The sequence below is a fragment of the Parasteatoda tepidariorum genome, chromosome 9, assembly GCF_982258835.1.
Source record: "Parasteatoda tepidariorum strain Cologne lab strain chromosome 9, Ptep-v5.0, whole genome shotgun sequence".
NCBI lineage: Eukaryota > Metazoa > Arthropoda > Arachnida > Araneae > Theridiidae > Parasteatoda > Parasteatoda tepidariorum.
The window spans coordinates 88597626-88618827 of NC_141763.1; the positions used below are offsets into that span (position 1 = coordinate 88597626).

The window sequence follows — 21202 nt, forward strand, 5'->3', positions numbered from 1 at the left end:
TAATATTGGAATTTTTTTAATTCGAGGAAAATGACAAAATGTTTTATTTTCAATGTGCTTTTGAAAAACTTGTAATTTAGTTTGAAACTAAATATACACTGTGAAAGGTCAGTTATTATTTTAAGCTTCCCCTGCAATTGCAAATGTTCCATGACATCAGTTAAAAACTATAAGTCTTGTAACAACTAGTCATCCTCTAATTCTGAATAGATTATTTCCTTTTCTTTTAGAAATGCAGTTATTGGATCAAACAATTTAATACATTGCAGCTACATAACCATCTTAGAATACAAAAGAAATTAATGTAATTTGGAAGATCTTCGTTCTTTAAGGTGATTTTTGAATTGTCGATGATTTTTTGCATTGGTGCGAATGTAATTTACAATGTGTAACACTGTTTTGATATTATATTTTAAATATTTTGTAACGAGATGTTCTCGGTGAATCGGTATGAATTGTGGAATTTGAGAATAATCTCTTAAAGACCGATTCTTTTATCCAGCACTACCGGAGCTCCGTCAGTTGCAAAGATTACAAGTTTATTAAGAACCACATTAAAAGTTTTCCTTACGGAATCTAATGCTATTTTATGATCGACACCGTGGGATGACTCCTGAAGCGCTACTAAATCTAATAATTCTTCGTGAACAACGAAGTCAGGTGAAACAAAACGTATGAGAACTGCCAATTGCGGAAGATTTGTGATATCTGTCGATTCGTCAAGAAACGATAACACAAAAATGAAAAGGGAACTCTGGTATATTTATCGAGAGCCACAAGTTGGCCACCCCTGCTCTAATCTAAATTAAACTGAATGTCACATGCGCTGCTTTCCCACTTTTTTAAATCTGAAAAATGCATCCTAAACATAAATCACTTTCGTTTAGGAGATCCAACGAACGTGGGGAACGATTTTTGTGCCCAAATGTATGACTAAACTTGCAAACTATGTATTTCGACATCTTGGCGTGCGTTGGGGAGGGGGGACAGGAAACTAGTATCACATAATGAAGCATTCTATATTCATTCACTGTAGCTTAGAACTTCAGTTAAAAGCGACTGTATTTCACACATAGCGTGCCGTGGCCAATGCACTTTTGAACTATTAGTTTAGGTAACAGGATATATACCACCCATAATGCTGTATTGCTTAGGAGACAAATAGCACAACAGAAGCAAAAATATTTTACAGTAACATTTAATATTGCAAGAAATACAGCATCATTCAATGATTCACTCACAACATAACGTACATGAAAATGACAAAATATATTTACAGCAAAGCAATAACAATGTCAATCCTTAAAAATCAAATACATTCTCTTTGTAAAAACAATACCATTTTGAACAAAAAGTTAAAATTAGAAATAGAATATTGATATTATGTATGCAAATCCATATTTTCCTTTTAGTTCAATCCTTTTAAGCAGGAAGGGGCTTCTACTTCCAGGTTAATAGATGTTAACAAATAATCACTATTTATTAAGTAACTAATTAAAATTAATTTATTTTTACCCAAAAATGTGGTAGATTGAATCTGGTTTTCAAATTTTAAGGTTAAAAAACTTTTCATAAAATTTCTTTATGAAGAGTCTATGTCCAAAATCCAAACATTTAAAGCTATTAATAACAGAGAAGGAAAAAAAAAAAAGATTCTCAACTTTAAAATCTGATCAGAAATAATTAAGGAAATCGATAAATAAAGCATAAAAAGAAACATTAGTTACTTGATAAATAAGGATAGTGCACTTGTACAACTTTTTATAAATTAACAAGGAAACAGAATCTCCTTTTCCTGAAGAGGACCCTTAACCAATTTAATGAGTCTGAGATCAGGTGTATACATGTTGAACAAAATCGCTATTGCACCTAATTACAAAAAGAATATTATTTGGATGTATGCTTCCTTTTATTGACAGAACAGCTACATTGCAGGGGGTGGGAGACCTCACAGTCCGAAACCAGTCACATATGTTAGCTGGATAATGTGTGTTTATTTGCAGAGAAACTGCATAAACAAGCTGGTCCAATACTGGCTCTTCGTTCCAAAAAGTCCCCGCTTTCGACCAGTATTGCATCCTATTTTTTGGAAATATTTTCACAAATATATTTTTGAGAATATTTTTATGGAAATCTCTTTAGAGATGAACCAAAAAATTTTTTAAAATAAATAATGCAATCTTTACCAGATTTTTCTTAATATTTATAAGAGGGCTTCTAGTCCCGAGTTCGAAATGCACGCAAGTCATTGCTCAATTTTAATTCCCTGCACTAGTCTTCTAAAATAAAACTCCTTGCTAAATTGGTTAAAGGCATACTGAATATTATCAGTCAAACTGGATCTTTGGATTAACACTCAGCCAGAATAAACATTTATGGTGGTTTTTATGTCTTCACACACATAAACAAGTAAGGATCAACATCAAATGCACATAGTATTCCAATTAATTTTTTCTGTTAAAATTAACATTTTCATCATCAACATTGTTAACATTTTCCAAGTACAATAGATCATATAGATATAACAATCACATACTTTATAATTTTTGTATTCAATTTTGATAACAATAGGATTGGAATTCTATGGAAATCGTATTTAACATCTCAAAGCTAAATTTTGTTATGCAAAATCTAAATACATATGCACCCAGTGATAAGCCTTTGTGAATAAAAAGTTACATAATGCTTGCAGAAAATATGGGCAGTAATCAACACTTCGTGAAAGACATACATAAAATAATGTTGCATTGAAAAAACATACATTTGACTGCAGCTTCTTTGCAAGATCTGTCCTCACATGTTAAGTTCGAGTTAAAATCAATAAATCACAGTTAGGCCAGATTGTTATAATTAAAGATCATGTACCTTAATTAACCATTATTAAAATGGGCAACAGTGCATTATTTCTGAAAGTGGAATAAGTCCATATGGAAAGTGATAAGAGGGTCTTAAGGATCATTGTTTGAATTAATTTAAACAATATTGGAAAGATAAATTTGGGTGATGTTTTTAACACTAATTTGATGAAATCTAAAAATGCAACAATGAGTATTAAGATAAATAATGACATTTTATTTCCAAATTGATTTATTTCGCTTTCAAAAATATTCACAATATCATGAAATGAAAAGTTCTCTTCAAAATTTAAAACAAAATTGAACAAGTCTTTCAAAGAACAAAATTATAGTTATTGCTGTAGATTTTTAACTCAACCAAAGATAAAGCTAAAAACATCTTTGAACAAAATTTTATCAATAGGTACAAAATGAAGGCTTGAAAATTTAGTTTTAGGAAATAGCATCAACAACGCATATAAGAAATGTTATCAAAGCAATGTAATTTCTTTTTTTATTGTTACACTTTTGACATAATTAGCACCCTAAAATTTGAAAAGTAGCTGATATATCCACATTTAAAATGGCAGCAAGTAACTTTGATAGTTAAACTTTCCAGATATCCAATATACATATGTACAATATAAACAAATATATTTGCAAAACTAAACAGGTGAAATAAAATTTTTGAAAATCACTTATTTTATACATATTTATATGAACCGGGAGAGTTATATAAAAAAGAATTTATTGTTTTTAAAGTTTATGAAAATCAACATAAACTAACAGAGGCTGTCACGCAGACTCAATTAGAAAATGTGAATTAAAACTACCCAATACTTTAAGTAGTTTAAAAATTTTACAATTTTAAAAACAAATAAATTTTAAAATTAAATTAGCTATCTTACAAATATTATTATTACTGAGTTCATATTGAGAAAAATTTAAATTTTCAGAATTAACCTTCTGCATGTCGAAATCTTATTCTGGTTCACTCATTGTACCATACATAAGCTAAAGGTTAAACATTTCAAAACTTTGTTATGACTGAACACACAATATTGTGTATTGTAGATAAATTCTCTTTGACAAACTAATAATTAGAATTGAAACAAGTAAAATCATACTAAATAACCACTATTAAAAACTTAAGCAACCTTTGAGTAAACATTTACTCATACTTCACTGGTGAAAGTTTCATCATAAACAAATCCAGTTAATTATCAATACAAGGTCATGACCAGCAAGATTAAACCAGATTTATTTTTTTTCACAACCTTAAAATAAAAGAAATATGACAGCCTCAAATCTCGAGAAACAAATCTATTAAAATTTATTTGCTACCAAATAATCAGTTAAGAAAGACTTTAAAAACATAACATATTTCAAGTAACTTAACCAATCACATAATAAACATACATTTTAAAACAATGAAGGTGACATACACTTCTATACATTTATATGCATATCTACACTTTTATATTTTAGTACAAGTGAATGTACATGTCACTCTCCAAATTATAAGTACAAATGTTTTTATACAAATAAACTTTGTATAAAATTTTAATGGCAGCTTTGAAAATAAAGTGAAATAAACTGACTAAAATGTTTATTTACAGAAAACACAAATCTTCAGCGCAAGATTGCAAAACCCCTGTCGTCACTCTTTATTCTTTCAGATCGCCGTTTGTTGCTTTTGGTTTCTCTGCATAGTGAACAGATGAAGTCGTCAGGTATGTTGTTTTTTCTAACTTTGGCACAAGACATGTGAAGCCAATTTTGACAAATGGAACATTCAATCATTGGACGACCAGCAAAAGGCTTCATACAAGGGCAAGTGATAAGGTCCCACGAATCATCCTCTGAAAAGAGAAAACAAAATTGAGAAAATGTGTCAAAATCGCAGAATAAAATTTCATGCAATATACAGGGTTGCAAAATAGTTGCTTTTAGTAGCCTAAAACATGAAAATAGTAGCCAAAAACTAGGGAAATAGTTGCCTAAATATGACTAAAAGTTTCTTAATGACTTAATTGACATATACCATGATCCATTAAGTCAAGTTGGCGGCAAATATATATAGACAAGGTTGACTCAGCCCTTCATCCCTTTAGTGGGTTGATAAATGAGTACCAAGCATACTTGGGAACAAAACACTGGGGGTTCCGCATTCGGCTGACCATCTGCTCCGGCACCCCAGAGCCCAAGAAAACTGAGATGGGCACAGTAGGCCTTGACCCTCTATGAGCTGTCGCGCCACTGAGCTTAATTTATATATATATATATGAAAAGTGATTAATCAATTTCGAAATTCAAGCATCTTATAAATTTTTTTTAAATTTTTAAATCATGCAGAATTTTGTAGCAATAATCATTGAAAGGGCAATCGAGAAATGAAATAAACTTACAATGGAGTCTGTACAGATTGAACAAATTAAAAAGTGGAGACTCAAATTTGCAATTCAAAAATTTCAACATTTTCTATTTTTTTAAGTAAAAAAAGTTTAGTGTGTTCAGAAATTATCTAGTGGGGTGCAGATTTTCCACCCAATTTATACTTAAAAAAAAATTTTTTCCCCTAGGAGCTCAGAAAAGTGTCACAATAGTCTCCTTTTCCTGAAAATAGTTGCGTAATAATAGTTGAATTAGTTGGCAAAAATAGTTGAATTTTAGTCACCTGTGGCAACCCTGAATATAGCAAATTAACACAATAACAGTAATTTAACCAGTCTGATATGTGTTTTAATGTAACTTTTATCTCTCTTGACACTAAGTTTTGCATAGTTTAGTAAGTTTTAAATTCAAAACCACCTTATTGACAATACATTTTTCGATTTAATAGTGAGTAAATTTACAAGTTAGAAGAAACAGAAGATTGTATTATAATTAAGCCTCATTACAATTAACAGGAAAATCTAACTGATATGGGGACTGTAAATTGGAGACTGCAGAAACTATAACATTTATGCATTATAATAAAAAAATTGTATGATTTTCTAACAAACAAATATCTTAGAAGGTTTATTTTTAGGAAATTTATTGTGCACCTTTATAAAAACACCTGTTTTTATAATTAACTTACTAACATTTTTGCCAGCATTTATTAGAGTAACTTTGATTAAACATAGGATATGTTAAAAATATTTAACTACTAGCTATAAGGGTTCAATTTTTAATCACCCGATAACAATAAACACGATTTGTGTGCAGTGAGATTTATCTATATTTGTACTATCTCTTCAGTTTTGCGATTCTTACTACTTTGATTATGTTGAACAGAAAATTCATATAACAGTTTTAGAGTTCTTAATGTTATGATTATATCTGAAACCTCAAAATATAAAGTAACTCCTAGATCAAGTAAGAAGTCTCATCTATAGAATTCTTTCAGCCTCGATTATTCCCAAATGGACGGAATGCCCGAATTTCCAAAACTACTTGGAAAAAAAGAATCAATAGTTTACAATGATTCTTAATGCAGTTAAGTCGCACATAAATCGAGCAAATACTTGAAATCATGCCACAAGAATAAAAACCTAGTTCGGGCAAGAAGTAAAAATTTTTTTTTGGCAGGTCGGTGTAGAAACAGAGAAATGAAATCCGGGTATCCGGAACATCTATACTAAAAAGATTATGAAATATACTCACCATGTCCAACTGTTTCACTTTTCATGTCATCACTAGATAGATTGCCACTATTAAAACTGCTGTTGCTTTCATTTGAGAAACTATCATTAGTCCCATCTGAACCACTAGGAGAATAGGCACTGTCATTCATCTCCTGAAACAGTAGCAAGATACATTATTAACCCATTTTAAATACTAGAAGCATGTTCTTCAACAATTTTGGAATAAAATGTTTACTAAATCAAACCTTTTTTCTTTTTAAAACTAAACAAGTCACAAAATAAAAGCATTCAAATTATAAATGTAAAAAAATACACAGGAAATATTGCTTTTGAAAATCAATTTTCTTTTTTAAATGCAGCATGTACTTTGATCTCTCACAATTCAAATCTTTTCATTTTCTCAAAAGAATTATAAGTTTTAATCATATATAAAAGAATATAGCCCACAAGAAAATGTTTATGTCGCTTATATATGTCAAACTGTTAATAACCAATTCTAATTAAACATTTGGAGAATGAAAAATAGTGTAAAGGCACAAAAGCCGGATTAAGCTATGCAGCGCTAAACTCGATAGACGTTTTTAAAGTAACAAAATCAAAGCTCAAATATAAAAGGAAATAGAAATTAAGCAATAAACAAGAAATAGGAGAAAAGTAATCTTCAAAATACCCAAGCATCCCCAAAAAGGTTTTCTAGATCATTCCTAAAATGCGATCAACCAATTTTTAAAATTAAGAAAACAGATCTAAGATTTACAAATCCTTAGGGACAAATTTCCAGAATTTTTGAACAAAATTAGAATAAAAACTTCTGTATATATAAATAATAGTAATTTTATTAAATTAAATAATGAAACGAAGACAAAAAAGAGGGACTTCTAAGCTAAATTTTATTTAACAATACTTGGAAAAAAAGATCAAATTTGAAAATATTTATAGACTCGATAGTATGAAAAACTAGGGCGTGGATGATCACTTTAAAATTTACCTTAAAATAATAATAATATATAATAAAAACCTTTTCAATTAGATTATATATAGAATAACCCTATTTAGCTAAATAACTTGACCTTTTTAGTTTTTTAAAAAAAAATGTAGATACATAGGTTAGGATTTTGGCTTTACCATTGCAATCTATATAAAAAAAATATCTAACCAATAGAATAATTATCGTAAAATATAGAAATATAATAGAAACAAATAATCAGTAAAAATTAAATACTTCTAGTAAAAATGAAAAAACAAAAAAGAAGACGAATCAGTTATCTACACACTGTATATAAACATCTTTGTCTTAACTTAAGACAATTACATGATGTAAGTACAAGTTGAAAATTATTATTAAAATAGATTATGACACCAAATATTTAATTGTACTAACTTGTGCAAGTATTACGTGATGGTAGGATGGAAGCAGCAATCGTCTAAATGCTGATTCCAAAGTTAGTCTGAAAATTAACTTCAAAAACAGAAATATATACAATAAACAGCTCTTTATAAAGGATCGAAAAAAATAGTTCAATGTACCCATAAAGCACTACCATCTAAATTTAATAAAATTGGGAAGGGAAAAAATATGAACAATAAAATCGAACAATATTTAGATGATAAACTAAGAGAAGAACCATAAATATCAAAATACATAAAAAAAAAATCGAACTATAAAATTATAAGACGATCACTGCCTTAGATACAATAGTGAGCACCTTAGATTGGTAAGAATGAAGAATAATTCCTTACAGTTTAATTATAATTCTTTATAATTTTTCAACCAATAATGAGTGAATTAATATAACATTTATGTACTTCGTTTAATTTGTTTAATAAATAAATTTTATGCTTCCTTATCAATTTTGTTTTACAGGTTAATTAAAAAAAATGTTTAATCAGCAATGACCACTTTTTTAATAATTTCTTTTATAGCAAATGAAACATAAAATGTAACACCTGTAAGCCAATTTAATAATATAAAAAAAATCTGAATAAATTTTTTACATCAGTAGTTTCCTAATAATAAAAATATCAGAAATAAAAAAACATATCAATGCCTTGAAATTCATTTTTATTTCAGAGTAATTACATTTTATATCTTAATCAAATACCTTCTGCAAATCAGCATTACTTTATATTATAATTTTGTAATCGAAGAGCTGAAAAGTCTATAAAAGTTTTAAGTGGATGAAGGTTATAAGTTCATACATAGTTCTTTTTGTGTATGAAGTTATATTTCACCCATATTTCTTGATCTCAAAGCTTCCAATAGTTGAAATCAATAAATCAAATTTAAACTGGTATTATTACAGCACTCTTGGCATTTTAGCATGCTGTTAAAAGAGAGGTTTTCCAAAGTTTATAAACAGAAATGTATTTCTAACCTTCATCCACTGAAATATCCAAAATTTAATGACTTGCCAAATAAATCAACATAGCATAGTTAAATAGCACTAAATCGAAATTTTTCCTGAAAACTGACCCCCCCCCCAAGAAAAAAAAAATGCAGCTAAGGATAAGAATCTTTCTTCACTCTCGTTATTGAAACATTTTGATATTAATTTAGGCCGCCAATATATTTTTCATTAGTGATTTCCTTCAGAACTTTCATCCACATAGCACAATTGACCTATCGAAATATTTCAATATTCATTAGACACTGCTAATATATTTTTCATTAGTGGTTTCTTTTCAAACCATTAAAAACCTTCATCTACTTATTAATATTCATTTAGATATCACTAATATATTGTTTCTTAAAATTAAAAATAGATAAAGAGCTGCGTCATTCATTGTAAAGATGTAACCAACTATTTGCTAAAAATGCACCAAAGAATCAAAACTACTTACTTTTCACCAACAACATTTTAAAGCACTACTATTTTAACATTTGACAGTAAGAACACACATTAGAGTATTTTTACACTGTTTGAATTAAGTATTTGAATCACCAAATTACAGAACGTGTACACACCATATCCTTTGAGGGCCAACCATGAAAAGCTCTGAGGCAGTCAGGGCTCCATGGAAATGCTGTTTAATGTAAAGAAACAATTAACAGAATGCAAAAACAGGAGCAACAGTCAATGCCTATCTCATGTAACGTATCAATAATTGGTGCACATAATTATATAAGATTTGCAAATCAAAACAGATGAGTAAATTGTAGGAAAAAATAAAATGCATAAGTTTGGATGCATATATGAATATCAAATTTAAACAGTTTAATAATCACAAACAACAACATTTCTATTTTTATCAGACATGAAAGAAAGAAAGAAAAAAAAAAAAAAAAAAACAAGGTTATTATTTTATTAACAAAGCATGGTTTTCACTACAGCGCGAGAACCTCACATTTTTTTTCTCGCAATAAAAAATTATTAATGTGAGAAGTTCGTGCACTCTATTAATCAATTTCAAAATGCATGAATTTTGGAAAAAATTTAGTCTTTTGCCATTTTGAATAAAATCCGTTTCACTTTACTTCTTTGATCTTTCATTATTTTGAACATTGGTTCTTGTTATCTAGCTTCCCTATTTATCAGTATTGTTCAGAACAGGTGCGAACAGCAGAACACCCCCCGAACCACGGAATACCTTTCTCTGCAACCACGTGTTCATCGTAGGTAAGGTTTCTTCATGCAAGCCATTTACATTTTTTGTGCATGAATGTAAGATAGGCAAATACCTTGCTAAGGCGACATCTTCTACCCCGTAACAGATAAATGAAAAATGAAACAAATGTCGGTAGAAATCGTCAAAACAAAACAAATACGGATATTTTTCAGCCAAATAAATATAATAGCTGATGAAAAAGTAGAAATAGAACATTTTCCACATGATGCAGCAAAAATATTCAATTAGAAGATGTGAAAAATGTATTATAATTAAAGAAATAATTTTTTTCCAAGTCTATTAGTGTTGTTTTAATCTTTAGAAATCTCACCCTGTATTTGAGAAAAGGTGAGAAATTCTCTCCCATTTTTTTTTTTTTATCTGTAATGAATACACTGCAAAGGCTCATTACAATAACTACAAGATTTTTTTTAAGAACTTAACTTTTTTTCATGAGCTTAAGGAGGAATGGAATTGGATTTCTATTTGGAATTGGAAATATTTCTTGGAATGAAATTGATCCCTGATGGGTGTAAAATAAATAAATAATGGAAACATAAATCTAATAATATAGGGCCTAGCACCTACAAGTAGGTACTGCCATGCTTACTTTTTTATATGTATCACATGACATTTACCTAAGGAGATATTAAAATGTTCCCAATTAAACAAAGGGGGCAGTTAAGGGATGTAAATCTAATAGTAATCTGATGGTCCGTTCCAGAGCTCTATGCTTAGATGTGCTTGTAGCTCTCATAGATTAAGAGTGATAAAACCGGAGATAGATTTTTAGAAGCACTTAGAGCATCTATTCAGTATCAAATAACCAATTTTATATAAATATTGGTGCTGCATAATTAACTTCAGTATAAGTCGGCATAAATAGCCATGAAAAGTATGAAAATTCGCAGACACTTGAAATTTCTATCATTCAATTCGACAAACATAAAACAGCACTATTATGTTCGATTTCTTCAGCTTTACTGTTTATAATGTAAATATTATAGGTCTGCTAAGTTTAAGTTATCAGTGTAATAGTTATCATGGTAGGCAAATAGTAATCAAAGTAAAAAGTTATCATTGATTATTTAATTATTTCTTTATCATATTTATTCTAAAAGCAATTCATGTCTTTAGCCTTTCTTATTCATGTACTTTTCTCATAAAAGGACAACTTGTGTAAATGGGCAATTTTTCAGACCCAAGATACATTAACCAAGGTTTCACTAATTCTTAACTCTAGTAATAATTTTTTTAAGAGTATATTTTTAAAAAGAAAACTTTTGCTAGGATAAGGGACAAATCAACTGTTATCTTGGAAAGTCAAGAATGATAAAATTAAATGGCCTTTTTTTCTTTCTTTTCTTTTATAGTCTGATTTTTTTTAAAAAAAAAGTTAATAGCTTTTCTTATTATTTTAAAGAGAGCAAAAACTTACATCAGCTGGTAATTTATACTTTTCATATTTTAAAATCACATCACAGAACATCAGAAATTGGTTGGTCTGTTGATTTTTGCAAGTATCCTCCTACAAATAAAACACACGAAAGATTAAAAAAATTATTTGATACAAGCCTACTGCAACTAAACTTTCTGAATGCAACAAATTAGAGATGATAAAATTAAATATTCAGTTTTTCAAATAAATATCACCAATAGCCCTTATTTGATGGACAATCAAAACTTTCATTTAAGCTTATTTAGCACTATATGTTTAATTTGAAGTTAGACTGAATCACTAGAAATGTAATAATTAAATTTAAAACACAACTTTTTAGCAATAGCTCAAACTAACCAAAAATAAAATATCCATTTTCCCCATGACGGAACTTTTATAATTTTAAGAAGAAAAAAACTGAGTTCAACTAAAAGTGTGATAAAAACATCTTTTTTTCTGAGAGAACCCCTCTTGCCAATCGAAAATTTAACTAACATGATATCAAGAATTGCAAAATTATATCTAGAACCAGGGGTCTGTCCAGGCCGAATTTACTACCGTTTAGCGGTACCTTCACAAATTCAACTTCAGGAAAAACGGTAGTTTCACAAATTCAATTTTAAGAAAAACGGTAGTTTCACATAATACTTTTTCTTAAAATTTTATTTTTGTATCCCTTAAGTAACGATAAATCCACATTTTTAGCATATTTTTGTGGTGATTTTAAAATATAACTTTTAATTTTTCACAAATTATGTCTAAATTTTCACAATATAGGTACCTCTCTGAAAAACCTAGACAGACCCCTGAGAACTGCATCATTGAGGTTATATACAAATAATATTTGTATAAAAAATTTTAACACAAAAAAAGTTTTCGTAAATATCACATAACATTAAACAATCTGAAATCAATAAGTGATTTTTAATTTTGAATAAGTATAACCTTCTAAATTTTAACTTTTTCATTATAAGGTAAATTCTCAATTCTGGCAAGATAAATAGCAGTACATGTTTATTTAACATTATTACCATACTAAAAAAAAAATTAGTCCACTAGGATATATTAAATGAAAAAGTAGAAATTAAATATTATATATATATTAATCTCATTTTTTTACTTACAGCACTGTTAATCCACTTAGTTGAATCATGATCTGAAAAGATAAAATTATACAAGTAAATAAAAAGCAAATTAAAGAAAATATTTCAAAGAAAATAAATTATAAACTTAATATTCAAGAACATAATTACCTAAGTGAAATATTTTAAAGCAGAATATTTTTAAATTAAAAAATGGATTAATTGCACAAAATCAAGATTTAAATAAAATATTACTGTTAAAAACTGACTAAGTAATATATTCAGGTTTCCATTTGGGAAATTGAAAAGAGGTAACTTTTCAAAATCTCCCATATAATCACAAGATAATGTGATGCAAATTATAACGTATCTATTTAACTAATCGAACTTTTAGTTTTCCAAAGAGTTAGTTTACATTTATCATTAAATCAACATCTAAACACTAAATTCTTACACCAAGTTTAGTTAAGACAAAACAACTTTTTCTTTCTTATGATTATGAAATCAAATATTCATAGCCTTAATGAATTATTAAAATTTATTTCACTATATTGTATGTAGCAATTATTTAAACAAGCTATAAGCATAAAGGGAATCTTAAGTTATTTCTCTTAAATAAATAGCACATTGAAATACCAATATTTCAGATAAAATTGAAAAATATTAAAAGTAAGGAAAAGGTGGAAAAAAAACCCCTTCTAAAATACATATTCAATGGATAAAAATACAATATCAATACAGATTTCAATATTTAAAGAATTAATACAAAATAATACAAATTTACATTGATCCCTATTCAGAATCATATTAACCAATAATTTGTAAACCGATACAAAAAGAGGCTGCGTGGAAAATGAGTAAAAGACGTGACATTAACCTATGCGGCAATTTTCTGTTAGCCATTACTTTTAAAAAAAAGCACAGTTCATTATAGTTCAAGACAGTTACAAACAACTGTAGTACCACAGAATGTCTTGCTAATACTGTGCTGGATAATAACATCTTAAAATAATGAATGCATAAAATAATGAAGTGAACTGGGTGAAAAATATATATTTTTATCTTTTTATCAAATGAAATAAGATAAAATAAAGTCTGAAATAAACATTTTGAAGGAAGACTTATTTTAATAAAAAGAAATAAAAGGTTATTTTCAAACTATTCATTGCGGCACACTATTTTTTTCTATTGCCCTTTTCTAATCGACACATTAGGTAAAATTAGAGCAAGAATTTGAAACTTCATTCTAAGAAAAGACATGCATGACATATTTTACACCCATGAAACTAAAATAAATCTGGAACGAAAAAAATAAATAGTTGTCCATATGATCTTCGTAGCAACACATGGTTCATGATTCTAAGCTTAAATATACTTTACAACATTACATACTATTTAAATCGGCCTTCATGACAAATGTATAAATTCCATGTACACGTAAAAGATATACTTGTAAGAAGCAGTTCTAAAATATTCTACGTTTTACACTACTATTAAGTAACAATTAGATGTATTTTTTTATTCAAAAATAAGAGGCAGCAAAAAAACAGATAAATCTCTTACAGTTAATCAAGACAGATCATATTAAAATTCATATATGCAACAAAAAGTTTGTTTAGTTTAATACTAATTTAAGCTTCAAAAAGGAAGCTATCATTTATTAAATCATATTAGAACATACATGGAGATGACAGCTTATAATAAATATTCAGATAATATTAAGCTGCAAAAAAAATTGTTTTTCATAATTATTTACCTGACCTAACCATTTCCAAAATATGTAATAAAGAAGTTTTCACAAGTATTTTTAAATGCAAGAAAATTTCTAAAACTATTACAAGGAGGGTGTGTTTAAAAGATAAATATGAGATAGCTAAAAACAGATGTAACTTTTATAGTTTTGCACTTAGAAGCTTAATTAGGAAGACACCTAAATATTTAGGAAGAAAATATAAAGAAGTAAACTAATTAAGGGAGGACTCTTATAGCTTAAACAAGAAGTAGCAGAAAAAAGAAACATGCTTTATAATAAATCAACAAAAACAATATTAAAATGTTAGTGTAGAAAAGAAAAATATTTATTCTTTATAATTTCTAAGCATCGATATTAGTTTTGAAAGATAACAAAATATGAAAGATCAAGTAAGTTATATACCTATGTAAGAATACAGCAAGAGTTAAAAATGAGATGCAATAATACAGCTAAATTACCAACATATACAATAGTTATTTTAAAATTTTGATAAGTGATAAAATAATTTAAGGATTAAACTCCTATCACGCAATTTATTAAGTTTAATTTAAATCTACAAAAGCTCAAGAAATTAAAGCTTTACAAAAGTTAAGAGGATAAATATATTATGCTAAAGCGAAGATGTTCAATTGTATCTTATCAACCAACATGATCTGTTGATGTTTGTTCTGTTCTTCATTTTATATGCTAGATAATCAGAGTGTCAGATGTTCTACTTTTCTTAGGTATGTTATTTTTATAATATTAGATGACAGAGCTTTTTTCACAAAACTGCAATGTGAAATAGAAGATGCACAGGTAACAAGAAATAATAAACTCCCGTTTAGCATCTTCATAAACAACTTTCAAATGATACGAAAACGAATGAAAGCTACAACGCTAACCTATAACGAATAAGAATTTTTCATTAAATTACATTTAAAAGAAGCGTCGTACTATATAACTGAAAGAACATGGAAAAATAAAAAGCTTTAGCAGTTTTAAAACAAAATACGCGTAAATACAAGCGAAAAAGAAGCTTGGCCAAAATGGCAGCTTTTCATCACGTAATATGGAGGAAAGAAAACAATCCAACTATCCTCCGAGGCATTTATTGACATAGAAAGATCGTTGGTAAAAATAGGCTATTATAACTTTTAAGGGGGAGATAGAACAACTGTTTTCGATATATCATTTTTAAAGAAATTAATTAAAACATTGATTTCACAAAACTGATTGTCAAATTAGAATAAAACTAAAATGAATCGGAATATTTTACAAACCTTAAATTAATATCCTAAAATCAATTAACCAGCTTTATTCTATTACCAATAGTTTCTAAAAATTAAGTTTCAAAGGAATAGTAAAAACAAATTACTTACTTTGAAATATGTCACCATTCATTTTGATATGACGCTTGATGTAAATCATAAAATATCACTAAAAGACCCTCAATAAAATATTTTCAAATTCCAATTTTACTATAGAATATAATAGATGATGCAATTATTTTATACTTATAGTAAAATATGCAAAAACAATGCTAAAAAACGTATGTGACCCAACGAAAGATTACACCTCAAGAAAAGTCACTCTGCACAGCAACAACTGCTTCTTCTTACCACAAGTACTCTTAACATAAATGAGTTAAATCAGCGAATGAAAATCGATCGCATCTGAAAGCAGTTGCCAGATTTCATATTTCTCATATAAGTTTTATTTAAAAAAGGTCGTTCTCACTGCTTAAACTTCCATTTCAGCGTGAGCTGATGTTTAAAAACTACACATAAAAAGAACTGCTTGCGCATGCGCTAGTCACATATGCGCGAATTTCAATGCGTAAATTAAAGGCAGTAAAAACGCTCTCCAGAAACTTAATGTTATCGAAGAGGAAGGAAAAAAGATATTTTGATCATTCAATTTTAATTAAAAACGTTTCTACAACACTACTGTTATGTTTTGTAGATTATATGAGGTAATTAATTGAAAAATTAATCGAAAAAGCCAGTGAATTTTAGCATCACTGTAACTGGTTCTGTTTATTCATCAACAAACAAACAAGAAACTGCTGTAGTGATCATAAAGCTCTATTAATTGGTGAAAAAAAATTGTATTTTATCTAATTTTTTCAATCAATGCAATAAATTCTGAATATAACAATTGTCTTAGCTGTTTGAAAAACATCTGCTCCAAAGAATATTCTATTGAACTTTAAACATCAAGTTAAAATATAATTTTTAGCGAGTGCTCTAATGGGTGAGGTAATCAGAAAACGAAAACAACTGACACTTAGTGAAAAATTAACGTTTTTAGAACGAATTGATACTGGAAAGAGGCTAACAGCCGTAGCTCGTGAGTTTGGTATTTCAAACTCTACAGCCAGCGGAATCGTAAAAGAACGATCTAAAATAAGGATGTCTCACGAACATTATAAGTTAAACGGTAATCGTAAAAGATTGCGTCTTAGTTTGTATACAGATATCGATGAAGCTGTGTACATGTGGTTTAAGCAAATGAGAGCAAAAAATACGCCGGTAAATGGACCTTTAATTCAACAGAAAGCTCGTGAATTCGGGCAGTTATTAGGTCACAAAAATTTCGAAGGAAGCAGCGGTTGGCTTTCACGTTTTAGGGATCGACATGATATGTCTGTGGAAGCTATGAGGGGTCCTGAAAATAGTGCATACGATATGTCACATATTGGAATGACAGACGAAGAAATAGTTTCGTGTATTGCGCATAACAAAAGTTCTAATTGTAGTAAACAGGAATCGGAATACATAGTTGCTGATGTAGATTTACCACAATTAAAAAATGAAGATATTGAAACACCTCTGTACGATCAGATATGTGGAGAAGGACAATCTGGTGAATCATCTAATAATAATAATAATGAACTTGTGAATTGTGAATCAGCCAGCAATGGTCATGAATTCATGAGTTATTGTGATAGTACAGATGAAGTTAGTTTATCACACAAGTTTTGTGAAACCTCATTGTCACCCATAAAACTTTCTGAAGCAGTTTCTCTTGCTCAAAACTTGACTTGTTTTTTCAAGCAACAAACTGATATTCCTAAAAATATTTGGGATTCCTTGCAGAATATAAATAAATTTATTGTAGGCGATTTATCTGAAAGATTAAAGCAGAGAAAAATTACAGATTTTTTCAATAAACTTAATGAAAGTTAATCAATAAAGGTATACGTTGATTGGTATAAATTTTATAAATTGTACATAATTTTGTATAAATTAAATGAGAATGTTTGGAACCTTAAGTATTTAATTCAACTTCAACTTATAGAGTTGAAGAAGCACTACAAAGTTTTCTTATTAACCATGAATATAAATTATTAACAGTATAATGCTAAATATCTATATTATCAGTGGCAGTAAAGTAAGGAATAATGTGAGCCTAAATTTTACACCATGACACTTATTTATAAGAGTTGTATTAAATTTTTGTGTGGGTCTCCTTTTATTGATTATTGGGGGAGAGTTCCGTATTGTGATATGTGACAGAATGATTGTTAAGTCTTGGCAACTTCCGGGCAGTGCCCGTGAGAAACTAAAAAAAACTTCATAGAAAGGACCAACACGAAAGGTATAACTCGTAACGTAACCACCCCCTAGCAAACATCTACATGTTTTGTTTTTTTTTAAATTTGCAAGTTTAAAATCTATTTGGCACCTTGGCTATTGTAGTTGGCGCAACTGGTCACGATACGGAAATATCCCTGATTATTGTTTTTCTGTTTTAATAAGAATACATTTGTTAATTTTATTTTGTTTATTGATCTTTAAGGTTTCTGACTTTCTCAATAATTAAATTGAATTCGAATAAAAAATAATATAATTTCAAAAAGAATTATTTCTATGTTCAAGCAAATAAGTCGGTAACAATTCTCAAACAGTAATGACTCATTATTTATGTAGTGATTGTTTTTAAGTCAATTCAAATTCAAAGCTTGGAAAAATCTTATGAATGATAATATTGAGTGTAAACTGAAATCATAATTTTAATAAGGAGAACTTCTAAGATCGAAGAAGATTTTTTATTTTTGCTTAATTTTCAGTCTGAAAGAAATATTTAAAATATTGATAAAAGAATTATTATTAAACTGTTCACACTTTGCTTGTTTTAACGTTACGTGAGTGGTACATCAGAGGCTTAAAGAAGCTTGGGCTAACTGTACATAGAGTTGCACATTTAAGATGTTTTTAAGATATTTATAGCGAAACATATTTTCATATTTCAACTATTTACATATCAGAGATGCACACAGCATTTCAGTTTTGTAAGTCTATCTGCTTTGTTGATAACAAGATAATATTAAGTAAAGTTAAGCATTCCACAACATCCTGTAGTGAGCCAGGAGGGCAAGGCTCCACATTTTTGTGACCAACTGCATGATTATCGCAGTGTGATCAGCACTGCACACAGTCAGCCTTTAGTAGCATTGTAGTAATTTCAATAATTATTAATATAAATATTCTAGAAACTTGACATTTAAAACTAAACCAATGATACACAAAGTTTGTTACTGATTGAAATTTCAAAAAGATCAAAATAAAACATGTAATTCAACTCAGATTCAACTAATACTACTTAGATTCATTTGTTTGAATTAAAAGAATTGAAGAATATTTATCAAAAAATTCAATGCTAACCTAAGAATACTGTGCTATCTCAGAATGCTAGAAGAGTGCCTAACTATTGAAAAGTTCCCAAATTATTTGTTTTAAATTATATGATTCCTTTAACTACTGTCAAGGTGATGATTTAATGAAATAATTATTTGTACTTTAATTAGCTTTTATTATTATAAAGAAATGAGCTTTTAAAATACATTTTTTATATATTTTATTTAAGAAATAAGAGTTCAATATCTTTACCCTTTGTAACTTTCCGGTATACTTTGGATATATCCTTTTGGAGAGGGTATACCTTGAATTTTCCATTTCAACCATGAGTAAAGGAAAACTTCTCAATAACCCTAATATAAACGTTAAAAATGTAACTATTTTGTATTAAGCCTATTCTGCCTCTTTAGCCAAGGCATTGAGAATAAGGTTTTAATAAAGATATCTCCTGGAAAACAAAATGGACTGGGTTGGGTACTTGTACCTAAATGGGCATTTTCTGTTTTTGGAAAGCATTTGCTTAGCTTTTGAGTTGCATACAAAAGTTTATAAAAAGCTTTAATTACTCTTTAATTCTACTAAATATTAATAAAAGTATATATTTTTTTGTTTTAAAATAGTAATAAATTGAAACATTTAGAAAGAAAAATTAACCAATATATAAATTAAAAGAAACCTTTAATCTTTTGAAAATTATTTAGCAAATATTAATTGAACAAAAAATTATAAATTTCTTAAATGAATATTATGACAAATATAGTGTTAATTTTAAATAATATTAAAATATTATAATACTTTTAAAAATATGTTATTTTGAACAAGTATTTTTAATGATTGCCTTATGACTGATATATAAAGATGCTAAAACGGAATGGTAATTTTCAGTCTTTATTTTATCAAATCCAATCTACGAGGCTGGTCCATAAAATAAAGTTCCCAACAAATTTCACAATGAAAAACATGTTTATTGGCATTGAATAATACATGTTTGGAAAGTTTAGACTTCCCTCTATTTTTCGACATAATCGCAGTTTAAATCAATGCATTTTTGCATGCGGTGTACCGCTGCGAAGATAGCCTTCTTTCAGCTCTTCATCTGTTGTGAAATGCGTTCCTCCCAAGTGTTTCTTTAATTCAGGGAAGAGATGATAATCACTAAGAGGGCAAGTCTGGGCTGTAAGGAGGGTGTGTAACAGTATTCCATCTAAATCTGTTGATGAGATCAGTTGTGACACGGGTGTTGTTCTGATGGAGATGCACTCCATTTGTGAGCATGCCTCTCCTCTTGTTATGAATCGCATGCCGAAGGTTCTTCAATGTCTGACAGTGGCAATCCACATTTAATTGTTGTGCCGGTAGGCAGGAATTCGCACAACAACAACCCTTTCCTGTCCCAAAAGACACTCGCCCACCACTTTGCCGCCAGACAGAATTTGCTTAAACTTCTTCGGCGAGCCTGGATGTTTCCACTGTCAGGATTGTTCTTTTGTTTCCGGTGACATGTAGTGGACCGAAGTCTCGTCCCCAGTAACAGCAGAGTCCAAAAATTCCTTGCCATTAGTTTTGTAGGCATGAAGAAATTTGCGGGCCGCTTCCACATTTTGCTGTTTGTTGACATCCGTCAGCATTTTCGGGATACACCTTGGCATATCCTAAGCGGACTCAAAATGTTGTGAATGCAGGACTTGCTGACATCAGGGATCATCTCACTGAGGTCCCCAACCGTCACCCTTCGATCTTTCAGCATTGCTTCTTCCACTTTCGCAATTGCTTCGTCCTAAAACGATGGATGGCCAGAACGTTGTTCGTCATGGAATGTCCATCTTTGAATTCTCTGCACCATTTGCGCATACTCATACACCTTTCTGCGTACACCTCTCATAGTTGGGAATGAATGTCCACTGGAGGAAAGTTTTTTGTGCAAAAATCACAGAACGTAATTCGCACCTGGCATGAAAAACAAATGGAAGCTCTATCTTTCACTGCTACCAAGACAAGAATGAACATTGTAGACAGCTCGCCGTGGCGGGAACTGGGAGAAAGGGAGCCAAGCTACACGCCAGTCTTGCCAAATTCCGCCGAACAGCGTCCACAGCTCCTTGGGAACCTTATTTTATGGACAACCCTCATATATTCATATTTCCGTTAACAAGCTTCTATTTTATTGTTCTTCACAGAAAAAGTAATTGCATTGCAGAGTTCAAAACTTTAATTCCTTGGTCAGATTAAAATAATACA

General features: G+C 29.2%; 2 protein-coding genes across 2 annotated transcripts; one reads left to right on the forward strand and one right to left on the reverse strand.

Moving 5' to 3' along the window:
* Positions 1-1182: 1182 nt before the first annotated feature.
* LOC107455164 (uncharacterized) lies at positions 1183-15982 on the reverse strand. Its single transcript, XM_016072636.4, has 5 exons — positions 15704-15982; positions 12632-12663; positions 11508-11597; positions 6483-6615; positions 1183-4696 (listed from the first exon to the last, which is right to left on the reverse strand). The coding sequence occupies exons 1-5, from the start codon at positions 15750-15752 to the stop codon at positions 4467-4469; spliced, it is 534 nt and encodes a 177-aa protein (XP_015928122.1). The 5' UTR covers positions 15753-15982; the 3' UTR covers positions 1183-4466.
* A 209-nt stretch (positions 15983-16191) lies between these two features.
* On the forward strand, positions 16192-18868 carry LOC147804315 (uncharacterized). The gene has a single exon (XM_087152298.1). It carries the CDS (start codon positions 16574-16576, stop codon positions 17510-17512), a length of 939 nt encoding a protein of 312 aa, XP_087008424.1. The 5' UTR covers positions 16192-16573; the 3' UTR covers positions 17513-18868.
* The last annotated feature ends 2334 nt before the right edge of the window (positions 18869-21202 follow it).

What these genes read in the sequence shown, in the direction of transcription:
- LOC107455164 (XM_016072636.4), bottom strand. Translation starts at nt 15,752, where the DNA reads ATGATTTACATCAAGCGTCATATCAAAATGAATGGTGACATATTTCAA. An exon ending in CTAAGTGGATTAACAGTGCT is followed by an intron (nt 11,598 to 12,631) that starts GTAAGTAAAAAA and finishes TTTTATTTGTAG; the next exon opens with GAGGATACTTGCAAAAATCA. An exon ending in AGTATAAATTACCAGCTGAT is followed by an intron (nt 6,616 to 11,507) that starts GTAAGTTTTTGC and finishes CTACTGTTTCAG; the next exon opens with GAGATGAATGACAGTGCCTA.
- LOC147804315 (XM_087152298.1), top strand. Translation starts at nt 16,574, where the DNA reads ATGGGTGAGGTAATCAGAAAACGAAAACAACTGACACTTAGTGAAAAA.